Genomic DNA, 20,146 nt, shown 5'->3' on the forward strand with positions numbered 1-20,146 from the left:
GGTCGCACATCTACAATCTTGTATAATGATCTAATTGCTTCTTAGCATAATTTAAAAAACTAACAGGTTGTTAGTATACATTTTTGATCAAAAAGTACAAGCCCATTCGCCACGTCAAGGCCACCTATTTAGAGTGGGTCCCTAACGTCCCTAGCATAAATTGGCGTAGCACTGGACGGTGACCACCACCGCCGCGACACCAGTGCCCACGGGGGGGAACGACTCACTGGCAGAGCGGCCCCAATGCCACTCAAACCAGTCTATGGGTCGCACCCCCTCACAGACACGGCGCCACGGCAGCAACGGACGCCGCACAGCACCACACCAGTGTGAACAAGGTGTAACAGCACACTTACCATGCTCTCCCAGTCAGACTGGGAGGCCGCTAGGAAAGGAATGGCCCTTGTGTAGCTAACTACTACTTATATAGGGTTGGGCTGAGGGGGTGGGTAGAGTGCAGACACATGTTCAAACAAAAAAAAAAAAAAGCAGTATTGTATTCAAAGGGTAAAGTGCGTTGTAGTATATTCGGAGGGTACAGTGTGTCAGAATTATATTCAAAGGATATGGTGTTTGGCAGTATTATAATAATCCTTTTTTTTTGTAGAGGATCAGAATCCGCTGACACAGTGAAGAGCCGTCTGGGCATCAAGTTATGCAGCGAGAATATTTAGCTGGACCCGGTGGTATGTACCATCTGAATTAGATAAGGAAAGACTATAGAGAAGATGTCACCTGTAGTCACTGATATCATTGTGTATTGTCCTGACTGTCCCATCAGAGCGGTAGTCACTTGTAAGTTTTGCAGTAATGATGGATGAAACAACAACTCCCAGCATCTCCTCACCACTACTTAGGTCATACTGGGAGCTGTAGTTTTAAATGGTAAAAACTTCTTTAGCGCTTTCCCATTCTGTGGCAATTGGTATATTTGATTATTATACTAGATACATTTAATAATATTGTAAGTTCTTTAAGCAACACCTTATTCTCTGTCCGCCAATGCAAAATTCTCTAATAGTGCCCCTCCCGAGACTAGACTCTGGATCCGCCCCTGCTTTGGGTATGGTGCGGGAGTGGGGTTCCTGGGGTCTCTTTTGTTGGGCAGCTGTGGTGGATCCTCTCTCTCGCTCTCTCTTGTCTTTTGACCAGCTAGTCTCTCACAGGGATCTCCCCCCTCTGAACGGTTCCCCTATCGGCAACTTTGACCTTTTATGTCCTCAATGTGTGGTTCAGCAGTTGTATCTCAGCCTAAGAGTTTCGAAAGATTGTGCTGTAGTGAACCCCAGATGAGGGGACTTCTGTCTGATATCTACTCTGCCATACCCCCCCCCCCCCTAATGCTGGCATTGTGGGATGGGTTTGGGAACTGTCTTCCACATTTTCTGGTCATGTCCGCTTATAGTGGACTATTGGAGAATGATGCAACGACTGCTTACCGATGTCTTGGGTGTATCTGTTCCCCTGGATCCTCTAACCTATCTTTTGCACCTATCATACTGGGCCCTGTCTACGAAGCCGTTTAAGCTTTTTATGCACATTGGGGGAGATTTATCATTAGGTGTCTATTGTAGACACAGTTCTACCCCTTTACACTGCTTGTCTAATTTACACTCTTCCTCAAGATTTACTAAGGTTGTGCACTCCTTTGATACATTTTGTGCAAATATAGAAATGCCCCCCTCGCTCTACCGTGCACTCCTTCTCTACCTCACACTTCACAGAGCTGTGGCATTTTCCCACGGTACACTGCTCACATAGCTAGAAGTGCTGGAGCAACAGTGTGTGCCGAACAAAACTCTGAACAATAGTAAAATCATAAATCTTTATAAAGTACACAGAAGGGGAAATTCTTAAAGAATTTTGCACCAAAAAAAAATTAAAATTAACCACAAATAGCTTTATGCCGCGGTTTACACTGTTCACGTCAGTTTTGTAAGAGTGGGCATGTCCACGTATATTGTCTGCTTTAAATGATATTTTCAAAGAGGTGAGAGTCCAATTTACATAAAAAATGTCACACCAGCTTTTTGATAGTGAAGAAATCACAGAAATGGTTGTTGTTTTAAGTTATTTATTTTTTTTGGGGGGGGATGTATTATTCAAGTAATTATTAAAAAAATAAATTATTATTATTGAAAAATGTTATTAAAAAATATATATAATTTTTATTTTTTTATTCGTCACTGCACCTGCACTCAAATTTAAGCTCAGAAATGCTGTTACGCCGAGCGCTCCGGGTCCCCGCTCCTCCCCGGAGCGCTCGCTTCACTCCCTCCGCTGCAGCGCTCCGGTCACGTCCTCTGACCCGGGGCGCTGCGATCCTGCTGCCAGCCGGGATGCGATTCGCGATGCGGGTAGCGCCCGCTCGCGATGCGCACCCCGGCTCCCCTACCTGACTCGCTCCCCGTCTGTTCTGTCCCGGCGCGCGCGGCCCCGCTCCCTAGGGCGCGCGCGCGCCGGGTCTCTGCGATTTAAAGGGCCACTGCGCCGCTGATTGGCGCAGTGGTTCCAATTAGGGTTTTCACCTGTGCTCTTCCCTTGCACTCCCTTGCCGGATCTTGTTGCCTTAGTGCCAGTGAAAGCGTTCCTTGTGTGTTCCTTGCCAGTGTTTCCAGACCTTCTGCCGTTGCCCCTGACTACGATCCTTGCTGCCTGCCCCGACCTTCTGCTACGTCCGACCTTGCTTCTGCCTACTCCCTTGTACCGCGCCTATCTTCAGCAGCCAGAGAGGTGAGCCGTTGCTAGTGGATACGACCTGGTCACTACCGCCGCAGCAAGACCATCCCGCTTTGCGGCGGGCTCTGGTGAAAACCAGTAGTGGCTTAGAACCGGTCCACTAGCACGGTCCACGCCAATCCCTCTCTGGCACAGAGGGTCCACTACCTGCCAGCCGGCATCGTGACAGTAGATCCGGCCATGGATCCCGCTGAAGTTCCTCCGCCAGTTGTCGCTGACCTCACCACGGTGGTCGCCCAGCAGTCACAACAGATAGCGCAACAAGGCCAACAGCTGTCTCAACTGACCGTTATGCTACAACAGTTGCTACCACAGCTTCAGCAGTCATCTCCTCCGCCAGCTCCTGCACCTCCTCCGCAGCGAGTGGCCGCTCCTGGGATACGCTTATCCTTGCCGGATAAATTTGATGGGGACTCTAAGTTTTGCCGTGGCTTTCTTTCCCAATGTTCCCTGCATCTGGAGATGATGTCGGACCTGTTTCCCACTGAAAGGTCTAAGGTGGCTTTCGTAGTCAGTCTTCTGTCCGGAAAAGCCCTGTCATGGGCCACACCGCTCTGGGACCGCAATGACCCCGTCACTGCCTCTGTACACTCCTTCTTCTCGGAAATCCGAAGTGTCTTTGAGGAACCTGCCCGAGCCTCTTCTGCTGAGACTGCCCTGTTGAACCTGGTCCAGGGTAATTCTTCCGTTGGCGAGTATGCCGTACAATTCCGTACACTTGCTTCAGAATTGTCCTGGAATAATGAGGCCCTCTGCGCGACCTTCAAAAAAGGCCTATCCAGCAACATTAAAGATGTTCTGGCCGCACGAGAAATTCCTGCTAATCTACATGAACTTATTCACCTAGCCACTCGCATTGACATGCGTTTTTCTGAAAGGCGTCAGGAACTCCGCCAAGATATGGACTCTGTTCGCACGAGGCGTTTCGTCTCCTCGGCTCCTCTCTCCTCTGGTCCCCTGCAATCTGTTCCTGTGCCTCCCGCCGTGGAGGCTATGCAGGTCGACCGGTCTCGCCTGACACCTCAAGAGAGGACACGACGCCGTATGGAGAACCTCTGCCTGTACTGTGCTAGTACCGAACACTTCCTGAGGGATTGTCCTATCCGTCCTCCCCGCCTGGAAAGACGTACGCTGACTCCGCACAAAGGTGAGACAGTCCTTGATGTCTACTCTGCTTCTCCACGTCTTACTGTGCCTGTGCGGATGTCTGCCTCTGCCTTCTCCTTCTCTACAGTGGCCTTCTTGGACTCTGGATCTGCAGGAAATTTTATTTTGGCCTCTCTCGTCAACAGGTTCAACATCCCAGTGACCAGTCTCGCCAGACCCCTCTACATCAATTGTGTAAATAATGAAAGATTGGACTGTACCATACGTTTCCGCACGGAGCCCCTTCTTATGAGCATCGGATCTCATCATGAGAGGATTGAACTTTTGGTCCTTCCCAATTGCACCTCGGAGATTCTCCTTGGACTTCCCTGGCTTCAACTTCATTCCCCAACCCTGGATTGGTCCACTGGGGAGATCAAGAGTTGGGGGTCCTCTTGTTCCAAGAACTGTCTAAAACCGGTTCCCAGTAACCCTTGCCGTAACTCTGTGGTTCCTCCAGTAACCGGTCTCCCTAAGGCCTATATGGACTTCGCGGATGTTTTCTGCAAAAAACAAGCTGAGACTCTACCTCCTCACAGGCCTTATGATTGCCCTATCGACCTCCTCCCGGGTACTACTCCACCCCGGGGCAGAATTTATCCTCTCTCTGCCCCAGAGACTCTTGCCATGTCCGAATACGTCCAGGAGAATCTAAAAAAGGGCTTTATCCGTAAATCCTCCTCTCCTGCCGGAGCCGGATTTTTCTTTGTGTCCAAAAAAGATGGCTCCCTACGTCCTTGCATTGACTACCGCGGTCTTAATAAAATCACGGTTAAGAACCGCTACCCTTACCCCTCATCTCTGAACTCTTTGATCGCCTCCAAGGTGCCCACATCTTCACTAAATTGGACTTAAGAGGCGCCTATAACCTCATCCGCATCAGAGAGGGGGACGAGTGGAAAACGGCATTTAACACCAGAGATGGACACTTTGAGTATCTGGTCATGCCCTTTGGACTGTGCAATGCCCCTGCCGTCTTCCAAGACTTTGTCAATGAAATTTTTCGTGATCTGTTATACTCCTGTGTTGTGGTATATCTGGACGATATCCTAATTTTTTCTGCCAATCTAGAAGAACACCGCCAGCATGTCCGTATGGTTCTTCAGAGACTTCGTGACAACCAACTCTATGCCAAAATTGAGAAATGTCTGTTTGAATGCCAATCTCTTCCTTTTCTAGGATATTTGGTCTCTGGCCAGGGACTACAGATGGATCCAGACAAACTCTCTGCCGTCTTAAATTGGCCACGCCCCTCCGGACTCCGTGCTATCCAACGCTTTTTGGGGTTCGCCAATTATTACAGGCAATTTATTCCACATTTTTCTACCATTGTGGCTCCTATCGTGGCTTTAACCAAAAAAAATGCTGATCCCAAGTCCTGGCCTCCTCAAGCAGAAGACTCCTTTAAACGACTCAAGTCTGCCTTTTCTTCGGCTCCCGTGCTCTCCAGACCTGACCCTTCCAAACCCTTCCTATTGGAGGTTGATGCCTCCTCAGTAGGAGCTGGAGCTGTTCTTCTACAAAAAAATTCTTCCGGGCATGCTGTCACTTGTGGTTTTTTCTCTAGGACCTTCTCTCCAGCGGAGAGGAACTACTCCATCGGGGATCGAGAGCTTCTAGCCATTAAATTAGCACTTGAGGAATGGAGGCATCTGCTGGAGGGATCAAGATTTCCTGTTATTATCTACACCGACCACAAGAACCTCTCCTACCTCCAGTCGGCCCAACGGCTGAATCCTCGCCAGGCCCGGTGGTCTCTGTTCTTTGCCCGATTTAATTTTGAGATTCACTTTCGTCCTGCCGATAAGAACATTAGGGCCGATGCTCTCTCTCGTTCCTCGGATGCCTCAGAAGTTGATCTCCCTCCGCAACACATCATTCCACCTGACTGCCTGATCTCCACTTCTCCTGCCTCCATCAGGCAGACTCCTCCAGGAAAGACCTTTGTTTCTCCACGCCAACGCCTCGGAATCCTCAAATGGGGTCACTCCTCCCATCTCGCAGGTCATGCGGGCATCAAGAAATCTGTGCAACTCATCTCCCGCTTCTATTGGTGGCCGACTCTGGAGACGGATGTTGGGGACTTTGTGCGAGCCTGCACTATCTGTGCCCGGGATAAGACTCCTCGCCAGAAGCCCGCTGGTTTTCTTCATCCTCTGCCTGTCCCCGAACAGCCTTGGTCTCTGATTGGTATGGATTTTATTACTGATTTACCCCCTTCCCGTGGCAACACCGTTATTTGGGTGGTCGTTGATCGATTCTCCAAAATGGCACATTTCATCCCTCTTCCTGGTCTTCCTTCTGCGCCTCAGTTGGCTAAACAATTTTTTGTACACATTTTTCGTCTTCACGGGTTGCCTACGCAGATTGTCTCGGATAGAGGGGTCCAATTCGTGTCTAAATTCTGGAGAGCTCTCTGTAAACAACTCAAGATTAAATTAAATTTTTCCTCTGCATATCATCCCCAGTCCAATGGACAAGTAGAAAGAATTAACCAGATCCTGGGTGATTATTTGCGACATTTTGTTTCCTCCCGCCAGGATGACTGGGCAGATCTCCTTCCATGGGCCGAATTCTCGTATAACTTCAGGGTCTCTGAATCTTCCTCCAAATCCCCATTTTTCGTGGTGTACGGCCGTCACCCTCTTCCCCCCCTCCCTACCCCCTTGCCCTCTGGTCTGCCCGCTGTGGATGAAATTTCTCGTGACCTTTCCATTATATGGAGAGAGACCCAAAATTCTCTCTTACAGGCTTCTTCACGCATGAAGAGGTTCGCGGATAAGAAAAGAAGAGCTCCCCCCGTTTTTTCCCCTGGAGACAAGGTATGGCTCTCCGCTAAATATGTCCGCTTCCGTGTCCCTAGCTACAAGTTGGGACCACGCTATCTTGGTCCTTTCAAAATTTTGTGTCAAATTAATCCTGTCTCTTATAAACTTCTTCTTCCTCCTTCTCTTCGTATCCCTAATGCCTTTCACGTCTCTCTTCTCAAACCACTCATCCTCAACCGTTTTTCTCCCAAATCTGTTCCTCCCACTCCTGTTTCCGGCTCCTCGGACGTCTTCTCGGTCAAGGAAATTTTGGCTGCCAAAAAGGTCAGAGGAAAAAATTTTTTTTTAGTAGACTGGGAGGGTTGTGGTCCTGAAGAGAGATCCTGGGAACCTGAGGACAACATCCTTGACAAAAGTCTGCTCCTCAGGTTCTCAGGCTCCAAGAAGAGGGGGAGACCCAAGGGGGGGGGTACTGTTACGCCGAGCGCTCCGGGTCCCCGCTCCTCCCCGGAGCGCTCGCTTCACTCCCTCCGCTGCAGCGCTCCGGTCACGTCCTCTGACCCGGGGCGCTGCGATCCTGCTGCCAGCCGGGATGCGATTCGCGATGCGGGTAGCGCCCGCTCGCGATGCGCACCCCGGCTCCCCTACCTGACTCGCTCCCCGTCTGTTCTGTCCCGGCGCGCGCGGCCCCGCTCCCTAGGGCGCGCGCGCGCCGGGTCTCTGCGATTTAAAGGGCCACTGCGCCGCTGATTGGCGCAGTGGTTCCAATTAGGGTTTTCACCTGTGCTCTTCCCTTGCACTCCCTTGCCGGATCTTGTTGCCTTAGTGCCAGTGAAAGCGTTCCTTGTGTGTTCCTTGCCAGTGTTTCCAGACCTTCTGCCGTTGCCCCTGACTACGATCCTTGCTGCCTGCCCCGACCTTCTGCTACGTCCGACCTTGCTTCTGCCTACTCCCTTGTACCGCGCCTATCTTCAGCAGCCAGAGAGGTGAGCCGTTGCTAGTGGATACGACCTGGTCACTACCGCCGCAGCAAGACCATCCCGCTTTGCGGCGGGCTCTGGTGAAAACCAGTAGTGGCTTAGAACCGGTCCACTAGCACGGTCCACGCCAATCCCTCTCTGGCACAGAGGGTCCACTACCTGCCAGCCGGCATCGTGACAAATGCTTTATTTACACTGTTATCGCTTGTCTGGGCACTAGTAACCATGGAATTCTTTGTGAGATGTTTCCAACAGAATTTTCTAGGATGTAAAATTTGACGCAAAAATCGTCAATTATGGCACAAAAATTGCCGATTTTGGCACCAAACTCGGCAAATTTGGCGCAAAACTAAATCCAATATGGCTGCAACAATAAAAAAATATTTTGGTGCAAAGAAAGTGGCACAAAAATGAATTTTCACATATAAGAGGCCTTTGAAAATTTAAGGAGAAAAAAAAGGTGTGAATAATATTGCTGGAACAGAAATTACAGTAGTTTTTGAGAATCTCCCCCAGAATGGCTGGGTTAAAAAAAAAATTTTATTTTGCTAAACAATCTGCCCCCTTACCTCTATATTAGTGTTTACCAACCAGAATGCCTCCAAGTGTTGCAAAACTTGGCATGCTGGGAGTTGCAGTTTTTCAAAAGCTGTAGGCACCCTGGTAGCAGACATTAGTCTGCAACATGGGTATGGAGCAGAGCTGAATGTGTGATTGTGTAAGCATGACCACACACACACATACACAACTCTGCTACATACACCTGATCACATATTCAGCTCTGCTGCATACACACAATCACACACTCAGCTCTGCTACATACACACACTCAGCTCTGTATCATACACACTCACACACTCAGCTCTGCTACATACACACACTCAGCTCTGCTACATACACACACACACACACACTCAACTATGCTACATATACACACTCACACAATCAGCTCTGATACATACACGCAATCACACACTCAGCTCTGCTGCATACACAAACTCAGCTCTGCTACATTCACACTCCCACACACACAGCTCTGCTACATACACACACTCACACACACACAGCTCTGCAACATGCACACAATCACACACTCAACTCTGCAGCATACACACACTCAGCTCTGCTACATACACACTCACACACTCAACTCTGCTACATACACACTCACACACTCAACTATGCTATATATACACACACACTCAGCTATGCTACATATACACACTCACACACTCAGCCTTGCTACATACACACACTCACACATTCAGCTCTCCTACATACACACACCCAGCTCTGCTACTTACACACAATCACACACTTAACTCTGCTGCATACACACAATCACACACTAAACTCTGCTACATACACACAATCACACACTAAACTCTGCTGAATACGCACAATCCCACATATACATAGACCTAAAAGCCATATCTCCTTCTCACTCCCTGCACATTACAGTGGTATATATATTGAATTTCAGATCTCCCCCCACCCATTTCACATCTCCCCCGTCACATTCCCCCCTTTGTCACATTCCCCCCTTTGTCACATTCCCCCCCTTGTCACATTCCCCCCTTGTTACATTCCCCCCCCCCTTGTTACATTCTCCCCCCCTCCATGTTACATTCCCCTCCCCACTGTCACATTCTACCCCCCTTGTCACATTCTACCCCCATTGTCACATCCCCCCTTCTTGTCACATTCCCCTCCCCCCTGTCACATCCCCCCCTTGTCACATTCTTCCTTCTTGTCACATTCCCCCCTCTGTCACATTCCCCCCTTTGTCTCATTCCCCCCTGTCACATTCATCCCCCCCCCCTTCTCACCTTGTCATGCAGCAACATACACTAGGTTTGCCGGGCAGATTTCAAACCTAGTGTATTTGCTGCAGAACAAGTCCTTTCCCCTTCAGCCAATCACTTTCTTGAAACCACTGCGGCCTGTGTTTGGCTGAAAAGGGAAAGGTCCTGTAAGATGAATAGTGAAGAGAGCAGGGACCGGAGTGCACGGAGGGGAACGGCATCTGCAGGGACCGGGATTTGGTAAGCAAAAGTTTTTTTTTTAATTTTACTCCTTTTTCCTTTTACACTTAGCTCAGTGTTTTTCTAACAGGGTGCCTCCAGCTGTTGTGAAACTACTACTCCCAGCATGCCTGGACAGCCTTTGGCTGTTCGGGCATGCTGAGAGTTGTAGCCTTGCAACAGCTGGAGGCCCCCTGGTAGGGAAACACTGACTTTTAGTATTTTTCTTTACCTGCTCTGGCCGGCCCCCGCCACGGGAGCCGACCCGAGCAGATAATCGCATGTTTTCCCGGGGGCCGCATCGCTATATCGCATTGCTTTTGTGATATATCGTGCAGCCCGGCCGGCAACTCTGCAATTCTACCCCGAACGTGACTCGGGGTTACCGATCCTGGATGGGAAAATTAACCCAGAGTCACGCTCGGGATAACCGCTCAGGAGGTTAATGTATTTGGGTCTTCAGGACCCTTTGTGGTATTGTTATGCTGTCTTTACCCTTGTTTTAGAAAACCAAACATTTCTCAATAAAAATTTACATTGAAAAAAAAAAAAAAAAGAAACAAAGCTAAACTGTTTTCAAAAAGTTACAAGCGTGTCTAATGTCTACAGTGTACGCGCGAAGCCAGCTGGTCCCAAGTTCTGGCTGCATGGACTGCAATTTTGTCATTCAGCCGATAGAGATCCATGTATTCGGTGCTCTATCTTTGGATGATCTGTTAAAAAAAAAAACACTGGTAGGACAACCAAGTTTTCTGGCTCTAGTTTCTAGAAAGACTAAAATACAGTTGCCACATATCTAGCAAAGAAATCTGTAGCAAAGCATTCATCTTTGGCCACTGTCCCTAAACTGTATCGACTGCGCAACCTAACCTAAGAGGTGGACATTCATTGAATTGTCTAAGCAGTTGAGAGACAGAAATGGCACCAGAGCTAATGCCTTTGTATCTGGGGGAAAAAAGGAGGACTGCCTTGTGCAAGGCAGACATCTGTTCCAATGAACAAGTATCACCTGCTGGAGGGGGACACCTGACATTAGGCATAATGGATATCCTCAAATGCAAAGAATGTCTTGCCCAGTATCCATATGCAGAAGTAGACTGAACCAGGAACATTATTGTAAAGGAGAGCAATTTGGAATTGGGAAATGAGGTCAGGATATGAGAACTGGATATAAGGACGGGATATGAGGATGGCATATAAGGCTGTGATATGAGGTCGGGATATGAGGACTGGATATAAGGTCAGGATATGAGGTCGGGATATGAGGTTGTGATATGGATATTTTTCATCATTAGGTCTCTCATAGTTGAGGTATACATATGATGAAAATTACAGGCCTCTCTCATCGTTTTAAGTGGGAGAACTTGCACAATTGGTGGCTGACTATATACTTTTTATCCCCACTGTATATGAGGACAACAGCATTATTGTTGCTTTTCCACTCCCATAAGGTTTAGTTAGGAAGACCGGGCAGGCCAGATACTCTGCCAGTGTATACTAAAATGTGTCAACTGTATAATTTCTTCTATGATGAGATAGAAGAGAGAGGCTTTAATGCGGTTTGTTTCTTTTTCTGTCAGATGCAGAGCTGTTATGGAGACCCTACAGGCAGGTATCTAATTTACATATACATGAATAAAACTGCTTAGAGGTAGATAGAGTTGCATTTGGTGAGTGAAATATACACAAAGTCTAAATGACAATGGTACACCTGACAGAAATCAGAAAATGGCATGTTGTTATCAGATTCTCGCTTCAGGTATTTGATCTCATTGTGGGAGATTTACCAAAACCTCAATAACTTTAATCATATATTAAACTCCATTTTCACATTCTATATGTTATAGCATGTTTTTCTTGCCTGTCAGTAGGTCTCTTTTAAAGGGGTATTCCAGGGGGAAAAAAAACTTTTTTTTTATATATCAACTGGCTCCAGATTTGTAAATTACTTCTATTAAAAATCTTAATCCTTCCAATAATTACCAGCTGCTGAAGTTGAGTTGTTCTTTTCTGTCTGACAAATGTGCTCTCTGCTGACACCTCTGTCTGTCTCAGGAACTGCACCGAGTAGAAGAGGTTTGCTATGGGGATTTGCTTCTACTCTGGACAGTTCCCGAGACAGGTGTCATCAGAGAGCACTTAGACAGAAAAGAACAACTCAACGTCAGCAGCTCATAAGTACTGAAAGGATGAAGATTTTTCAATAGAAGTAATTTATAAATCTGTTTAACTTTCTGGAGCCAGTTGATATATAAAAAAAAAAGTTTTTTTTCCTGGATAACCCCTTTAATCATAGTACATTTACTTAACCAGTTATAAGAACTAGTTAATATTTAAAGCAGTTCCCCTTATGATAGATATTAACCCCTTAAGGACCAGGCCATTTTACACCTCAGGACCAGAGCGTTTTTTGCACATCTGACCACTGTCACTTTAAACATTAATAACTCTGGAATGCTTTTAGTTATCATTCTGATTCCGAGATTGTTTTTTCGTGACATATTCTACTTTAACATAGCGGTAAAATTTTGTGGTAAATTGCATCCTTTCTTGGTGAAAAATCCCCAAATTTGATGAAAAATTTGAAAAATTTGTATTTTTCTAACTTTGAAGCTCTCTGCTTGTAAGGAAAATGGATATTCCAAATAAAAAAAATTTTGATTCACATATACAATATGTCTACTTTATGTTTGCATCATAAAATTGACGTGTTTTTACTTTTGGAAGACACCAGAGGGCTTCAAAGTTCAGCAGCAATTTTCCAATTTTTCTCAAAATTTTCAAACTCACTATTTTTCAGGGACCAGTTCAGGTTTGAAGTGGATTTGAAGGGTCTTCATATTAGAAATACCCCACAAATGACCCCATTATAAAAACTGCACCCCCCAAAGTATTCAAAATGACATTCAGTCAGCGTTTTAACCCTTTAGGTGTTTCACAGGAATAGCAACAAAGTGAAGGAGAAAATTCACAATCTTCATTTTTTACACTCGCATGTTCTTGTAGACCCAATTTTTTTATTTTTACAAGGAGTAAACGGAGAAAATGTATACTTGTATTTGTAGCCCAATTTCTCTCGAGTAAGCACATACCTCATATGTCTATGTAAATTGTTCGGCGGGCGCAGTAGAGGGCTCAGAAGCGAAGGAGAGACAAGGGGATTTTGGAGAGTACGTTTTTCTGAAATGGTTTTTGGGGGGCATGTTGCATTTAGGAAGCCCCTATGGTGCCAGAACAGCAAAAAACCCTCACATGCCATACCATTTTGGAAACTAGACCCCTTGAGGAACGTAACAAGAAATTAAGTGAGCCTTAATACCCCACAGGTGTTTCACGACTTTTGCATATGTAAAAAAAAAATTTTTTTTTTCACTAAAATGTGTGTTTCCCCCCAAATTTCACATTTTTGCAAGGGTTAATAGCAGAAAATACCCCCCAAAATTTGTAACCCCATCTCTTCTGAGTATGGAAATACCCCATGTGTGGACGTCAAGTGCTCTGCTGACGCACTACAATGCTCAGAAGAGAAGGAGTGCCGTTGAGCTTTTGGGAAAAAAAAATGTTTGGAATGGAAGTCAGGGGCCATCTGCGTTTACAAAGCCCCCCGTGGTGCCAGAACAGTGGAACCCCCCACATGTGACCCTATTTTGGAAACTACACCCCTCACAGAATTTAATAAGGGGTGCAGTGAGTATTTACACCCCACTGGCGTTTGACAGATCTTTGGAACAGTGGGCTGTGCAAATGAAAAATAAAATTTTTCATTTTCACGGACCACTGTTGCAAAAATCTGTCAAACACCTGTGGGGCATAAATGCTCACTGTACCCCTTATTACATTACGTGAGGGGTGTAGTTTCCAAAATGGGGTCACATGTGGGTATTTTTTGGGGGGGGTTTATGTCAGAACCGCTGTAAAATCAGCCACCCCTGTGCAAATCACCAATTTAGACCTCAAATGTACATAGTGCGCTCTCACTCCTGAGCCTTGTTGTGCGCCCGCAGAGCATTTTACACCCACATATGGGATATGTCCGTACTCAGGAGAAATTGCGTTACAAATTTTGGGTGTCTTTTTTTTCCTTTTAACGCTTGTGAAAATAAAAAGTAAAGGGCAACACCGGCATGTTAGTGTAATTTTTTTTATTTTTTTACACTAACAAGCTGGTGTAGCCCCAACTTTTCCTTTTCCTAAGGGGTAAAAGGAGAAAAAGCCCCCCAAAATTAGTAGTGCAATTTCTCCCGAGTACAGAAATACCCCATATGTGGCCCTAAACTGTTGCCTTGAAATACGACAGGGCTCCAAAGTGAGAGAGCGCCATGCGCATTTGAGGACTAAATTAGGGATTGCACAGGGGTGGACATAGGGGTATTATACGCCAGTGATTCCCAAACAGGGTGCCTCCAGCTGTTGCTAAATTCCCAGCATGCCTGGACAGTCAGTGGCTGTCCGGAAATGCTGGGAGTTGTTGTTTTGCAACAGCTGGAGGCTCCGTTTTGGAAACACTGCCATACAATACGTTTTTCATTTTTATTGGGGGGACAGTGTAAGGGGATGTATATGTAGTGTTTTACTCTTTATTAGGTGTTAGTGTAGTGTAGTGTTTTTAGGGTACATTCGCACTGGCGGGTTACGGTGAGTTTCTCGCTAGAAGTTTGAGATACGGCGAAAAATTTGCCGCAGCCCAAACTTGGAGCAGGAAACTTACTGTAAGCCTGCCCGTGTGAATGTACCCTGTACGTTCACATGGGGGGGGGGGGCAAACCTCCAGCTGTTCCAAAACTACAACTCCCAGCATGTACTGACAGACCGTGCATGCTGGGAGTTGTACTTTTGCAACAGCTGGAGGCACACTGGTTGGAAAACCTTCAGTTAGGTTCTGTTACCTAACTCAGTATTTTCTAACCAGTGTGCCTCCAGCTGTTGCAAAACTACAACTCCCAGCATGTACTGATCGCCGAAGGGCATGCTGGGAGATGTAGTTATGCAATAGCTGGAGGTACGCAACTACAACTCCCAGCATGCCGAGACAGCTGATTGCTGTTTGGACATGCTGGGATTTGCAGTTTTGCATCTGTTGGACTACAGTTTTAGAGACCACTGCAAAGTGATCTCCAAACTGTGGACCTCCAGCTGTTGCAAAACTACAATTCCCAGCATGCCCTGACAGCAAACAGTTGTTTGAGCATGCTAGGAGTTGTAGTTTTGCAAGATCTGGAGGGCTACAGTTTAGGGACCACTATATAGTGGTCTCAAACTGTAGCCCTCCAGCTGTTGCAAAACTACATATTCCAGCATGCCCAAACAGCAGTCTGGGCATGCTGGGAGTTGTAGTTTTGCAACATCTGGAGGGCTACAGTTAGAGACCACTGTATAATGGTCTCAAACTGTACCCTCCAGATGTTGCTAGGCAACTCACCGGCTTCCGTCGGATCCAGCCGCACGTCATCGCCGCCCGCCGATCTCCGTCGCCTGCAGCCTCCGACGCCCGCCCGGATCGGTAAGTGGATCTTCGGCGCCGGTCCCCGTCGTTTCCCCGTCCTGCCCCGCCTATTGTGGGAGGGCAGGACGGGGAAAACGAAAGTAAACCCCCCCGCCCCCGATCTCCTATTGGTGGTCGCGTCTAGACCACCAATAGCAGGGATAGGAGGGGTGGCACCCGTGCCACCTCACTCCTATCGCTTCAGGGGGATCGTGGGTGTCTTAGACACCCGCGATCCCCCTTACATTGCGGGTCACCGGGTCACTATAGACCCGTAATGACCCGGAATCGCGCAAATCGCAAGTGTGAATTCACTTGCGATTTGCCGCGATCGCCGACATGGGGGGGTCTGATGACCCCCCTGGTCATTTGCACGGGATGCCTGCTGAATGATTTCAGCAGCCATCCCGCTCCGATCCCCGCCCGGCGCACGGCGGGGACTAAAACTGCCCATGACGTAAATGTACGTCCCTGGTCCTTAAGACCCAGGGTGTCGGGACGTACCGTTACGTCATGGGTCCTGTAGGGGTTAAATATAGATACTATCAGCTTGTGCACAAGTAGGTAGTTAGTTTGTTTTCAGGAATATCAGGAATTAAATCACAAGAATTAGAAACTTTCTCACATTGTACACACATTAACATGGGACCTTTGTACAGGGTAAAACAGACAAGACATACTTCAATAACCAAAATAAAGGACATAATAACAAAAGGAAGGGTGCTAGAAGACTTACAGTGCATGTTTAGAACTCACACAGGAACTGGTCTATTGCAGAACAGCAGGAGAAACTTGGAGACAAAGGAACAGCCACTTTTTATGTAGAGGGGAAGAGAGAAGAGCGAAGAGAAGACAGGTGAAAACAAAAAGGTTGGGAAGAAGAAGAAGAAGAAAGGCAGACATTAATATAAAGGGAATTATTAAAGGGGATATTAGTAACACAATACGACTTATACAAGATGATGCATTTTATATCTACAGTTGCAACTAAAATAGGTTTATATGCAAAATGTACTAACTTTCAGCTGTACGCGTAAAACAATAAAACAAGAGTCAAGAGTGGTGAAGAAAATTAGGCACTGTCACCATCATTAATAACTGATATGTAGCAGATAATGCAAGATTAACGCATCTAATGTATTTCTGTTGCAAATTATACATATATCACCAATTATTTGGCTGTTATATTTACGGCCACTAGATGTCCCCATACAAGTCAGTTTTCAGTTCACCCAACAGCCTTGTCATTTGTGTCTCTGTAGCACATAATTTGTCTCTGCAGAGAGACACAGACCAAGAAAGTGTATGCGGGACATCTGAGGGCAAGTTACATGTTTGCTTATGGACAGGTCCTCTGCTAAGTAGAGGTATGCAGGAGACGTGAGCAGCACACCGGGATGTTATCTGACAGAACTAAAGCCAATACGGATAACAGTGACAGGAACATGATCCTAATTACATTGTGACTAGCATCCGTGTTTGTTTAAGAGATGTCTGGGTTTCTGTTCTGTGAAGCAATGAAACAAAACTAGAGATTTTTGGGCCTATAGATTCATTGTATTTCTGGAGATAGATGAATGAAGTATATGCTGAAAAAAGAATAGTGTTGCTCGCGAATATTCGCAATTCGAATATTATTCGCGAATATCGCATATTCGCGAATTCGCGAATTTCGCGAATATAGCGCTATATATTCGTAATTACGAATATTCGTTTTTTTTTGTTTTGTTTTTTTCACAGTACACATCACAGTGATCATCCCTCTCTGCTTCCAGCTTGTGTGGTGTAAAGAAGGCTCTAATACTACTGTGTGAGACTGGCGCGAAATTTTTCGCATATGCGAACATTTTGCATATGCTAATTTTTGCATAAGCGAATTTTCGCTTGTGTTAATTTTCGCATATGTTAATTTTCGCATATGTAAATTTTCACATATGTAAAGTTTCGCACGCGCGAACTTTTCGCATTTGCGAAAATAAAACGAGAATGTTACGAATATGCGAATATTCGCGAATATATGACGAATATTCGTCCATATATTCGCGAATATTCGCGAATTCGAATATGGCCTATGCCGCTCAACACTAAAAAAGAACACCCTACCTAGAGTCAAGCATGGTGGTGATCTGGGCCTGATTTACTTCCTCTGTCACTTGAAACCTGTATTGTGTGGGGGGCAAGATGGATTTAATGAAGTATCAGCCAATCTTAGAAAAGAAAGCCTCATGCCTTCTGAGAAGAAGCTTAAAGGGGTACTCCACTGGCCAGCCTTCCAGCTGCATTCGGAACACTTATTGCCAAACGCAGTGCTTGTGTTGTGGGGGTCGGCCATGCCCCCTCATGCCATAAGGTGATGCCCCCTCACTGTAAGTCTATGGGAGGAGGCCGTCACACCCCCTCCCATAGACTTGCATTGAGGGGACGTGGCCTGACATCACAAGGGGGCGTGGCCAACCCCCGAAGGGAGCGCACAGCGTTCGGAACCAAATGTTAAGAAGGCCGCCGGAAGGCTGTCCGTGTCAGGGAACTGTCCAGATTCGAATCATATCCCCATAGAAATCCTCTCCTGCTCGGGACAGTTCCTGACACGGACAGAGGTGTCAGCAGAGAGCACTGTTGTCAGGCTGGAAAGAACTTCACAAATTTCTCTGTAGATTTGTAAATCACTCTGTAGAAGTTAAAGGGGTACTCCACCCCTAGACATCTCCCCCTCCCATAGACTTGCATTGAGGGGACGGGGCGTTACGTCACACGGGGGTGGAGTCGTGACGTCACGAACTTCCGTTCCCGTGGTCGGGACCCAGACCCTCCAGCGCTTCCGGAGCCGAAACAGGTGGGTGTGCTGCATGCTATATTGTGGGGGTCCCCAGCGGCGGGACCCCCGCGATCAGACATCTTATCCCCTATCCTTTGGATAGGGGATAAGATGTCTAGGGGTGGAGTACCCCTTTAAATAGACACTTACTGTGATCCTAGTAATCTCCTGGCTCCTGTTACTGCATACGACTGCTATTACTGCTCTTCTGGTTCCTGACCTATGGACTTAGTACCGGTAATCCCTCTTAGCTTGCTGGTTCTGTCATTACAAACTCTCATTGGACTGTGTACTTGTTAACCACTAGTCTTCTAAATTTGCCCCTAAATTAAATAAAATTTAGTTTTTTTTTAACAATTACGATTTTTTCATTTCTATGTTCTCAATTTTTCAGTGTGTCTACACAACATATAATCATGGAAAGAGGAGAAAGGAAAGTGGAGCAAAATGTCTGTATATACTTGCATGCAGGTTTTCAAGAAGTGACCCAATGATTCATCTATATAAGTTCCATAAAACCAAAACAAAAATGTGGCTCTAACATTCTACACAAAATAATTTGCACATTTCACATCTATTGATGTACTTTTCTATATCTCAGAGGAGTTGGTCATTATAGAAGAGAGAATCTTAAATCATATAAAATAGTTCAAACCATATATTTTAGTTAATGCTCAAGTAAAAAGACCAGAAAAATGTTGTTAATATCGTAGCCTAATGCAGAAATCTAAGTTGTCTATGCGACTAATGAGTAAATCATAGTGTTCAAGTCTAGTCTTAGAACATCACTATTATGGATCTTTTTGTGGTGGCCCAGCACAGCTGTACCAGCTACTACACCAAACTTAAGCTGAGTAGTTCTAGTGCCATAGGGTTTAAAGTGATGAATATAACTGTGTTTCTATGTTGCACAAGCATATGCTTATTTTTCTGTATTAAAACAGGCATACACTGAGTTTCCTGCAGAGCACAAAAGCTAAAAAGCAAATATATCTTCTATACAGTGAAAAAGCAGAATTGGTCACATGTCCAACTCTTGTCCAATAAATACAAAAGATGTTCCAACTGTACGCCTTCTGGGATTAGAGGTGAAAACATTTTCTTTTGTTAGTAAAGCTCTAGTCGGAGGAGCACATGTTGCTCTGCAGCTCCTGTCACACACATAAAGAGATTCCAATAGTGCCCCATAAACTATATTCACATGCCAGAATTGCTGCATGCGGAATTCCACACAAATTCCGTATGCAGATAATGCATCAAATTAAAGACCAATAGACTTCAATGGGAATCCACACTCCCATTCACACTTCAGAATCTCCACATTCGGATACTGCATGGATCCCACAGGGAATCTGCACTGATTCCGCAAAAGCCAGAAACCACCCAAATGAATGCAGACACGGAATTGGTGCGGATGTGCAGAAATTGTGCTGTGTGAATATAGTCTTAGGTGTAGCAAAGGACGGGCACACCCCAAGCTAATAGATCACAATTCACTAATCCTGTCTTTAAACAAAATTCAAAAAAATCTGCCTAGCATGTACCGCTGCTGTTACGCCTAGCGCTCCGGGTCCCCGCTCCTCCCCGGAGCGCTTACGGCGTCTCTCTCTCCGCAGCGCCCCGGTCGGTCCCGCTGACCGGGAGCGCTGCACTGTCATGGCCGTCGGGGATGCGATTCGCACAGCGGGACGCGCCCGCTCGCGAATCGCATCCCAGGTCACTTACCCGTCCCGGTCCCCTGCTGTCATGTGCTGGCGCGCGCGGCTCCGCTCTCTAGGGCGCGCGTGCGCCAGCTCTCTGAGACTTAAAGGGCCAGTGCACCAATGATTGGTGCCTGGCCCAATTAGCTTAATTGGCTTCCACCTGCTCCCAGACTATATCTGATCACTGCCCCTGCACTCCCCTGCCGGATCTTGTTGCCTTAGAGCCTAGTGAAAGCGTTACTGTGTTTGTCCATACTGTGTACTTGACCTCCTGCTATTGCCTTATTGACTACGATCCTTGCTGCCTGCCCCGACCTTCTGCTACGTCCGACCTTGCTTCTGTCTACTCCCTTGTACCGCGCCTATCTTCAGCAGTCAGAGAGGTTGAGCCGTTGCTAGTGGATACGACCTGGTCACTACCGCCGCAGCAAGACCATCCCGCTTTGCGGCGGGCTCTGGTGAACACCAGTAGTGACTTAGAACCGGTTC

At 46.6% G+C, this 20,146-nt stretch overlaps 1 protein-coding gene and 1 long non-coding RNA gene across 4 annotated transcripts in view; one reads left to right on the forward strand and one right to left on the reverse strand.

The window, feature by feature from the left end:
* HTR4 (5-hydroxytryptamine receptor 4) overlaps positions 1-20,146 on the reverse strand; it is a 511,510-nt gene that overhangs the window by 73,352 nt on the left and 418,012 nt on the right. Inside the window, exon 7 of one of the 3 annotated variants that reach the window (XM_056574738.1) lies at positions 15,876-15,952. The exons of the other annotated variants lie outside the window; for them this stretch is intronic. Within the exon in view, the coding sequence (XP_056430713.1) occupies positions 15,892-15,952 (61 nt within the window). The 3' untranslated portion in view covers positions 15,876-15,891. The remainder of the gene's footprint in view (positions 1-15,875; positions 15,953-20,146) is intronic. 3 annotated transcript variants of the gene reach the window in all.
* LOC130369448 (uncharacterized) lies at positions 612-15,988 on the forward strand. Its single transcript, XR_008892758.1, has 3 exons — positions 612-686; positions 11,238-11,269; positions 15,917-15,988. It is a non-coding gene; the product is annotated as an uncharacterized LOC130369448 (long non-coding RNA).

Source organism: Hyla sarda, chromosome 4, assembly GCF_029499605.1.
Source record: "Hyla sarda isolate aHylSar1 chromosome 4, aHylSar1.hap1, whole genome shotgun sequence".
Taxonomy (NCBI): domain Eukaryota; kingdom Metazoa; phylum Chordata; class Amphibia; order Anura; family Hylidae; genus Hyla; species Hyla sarda.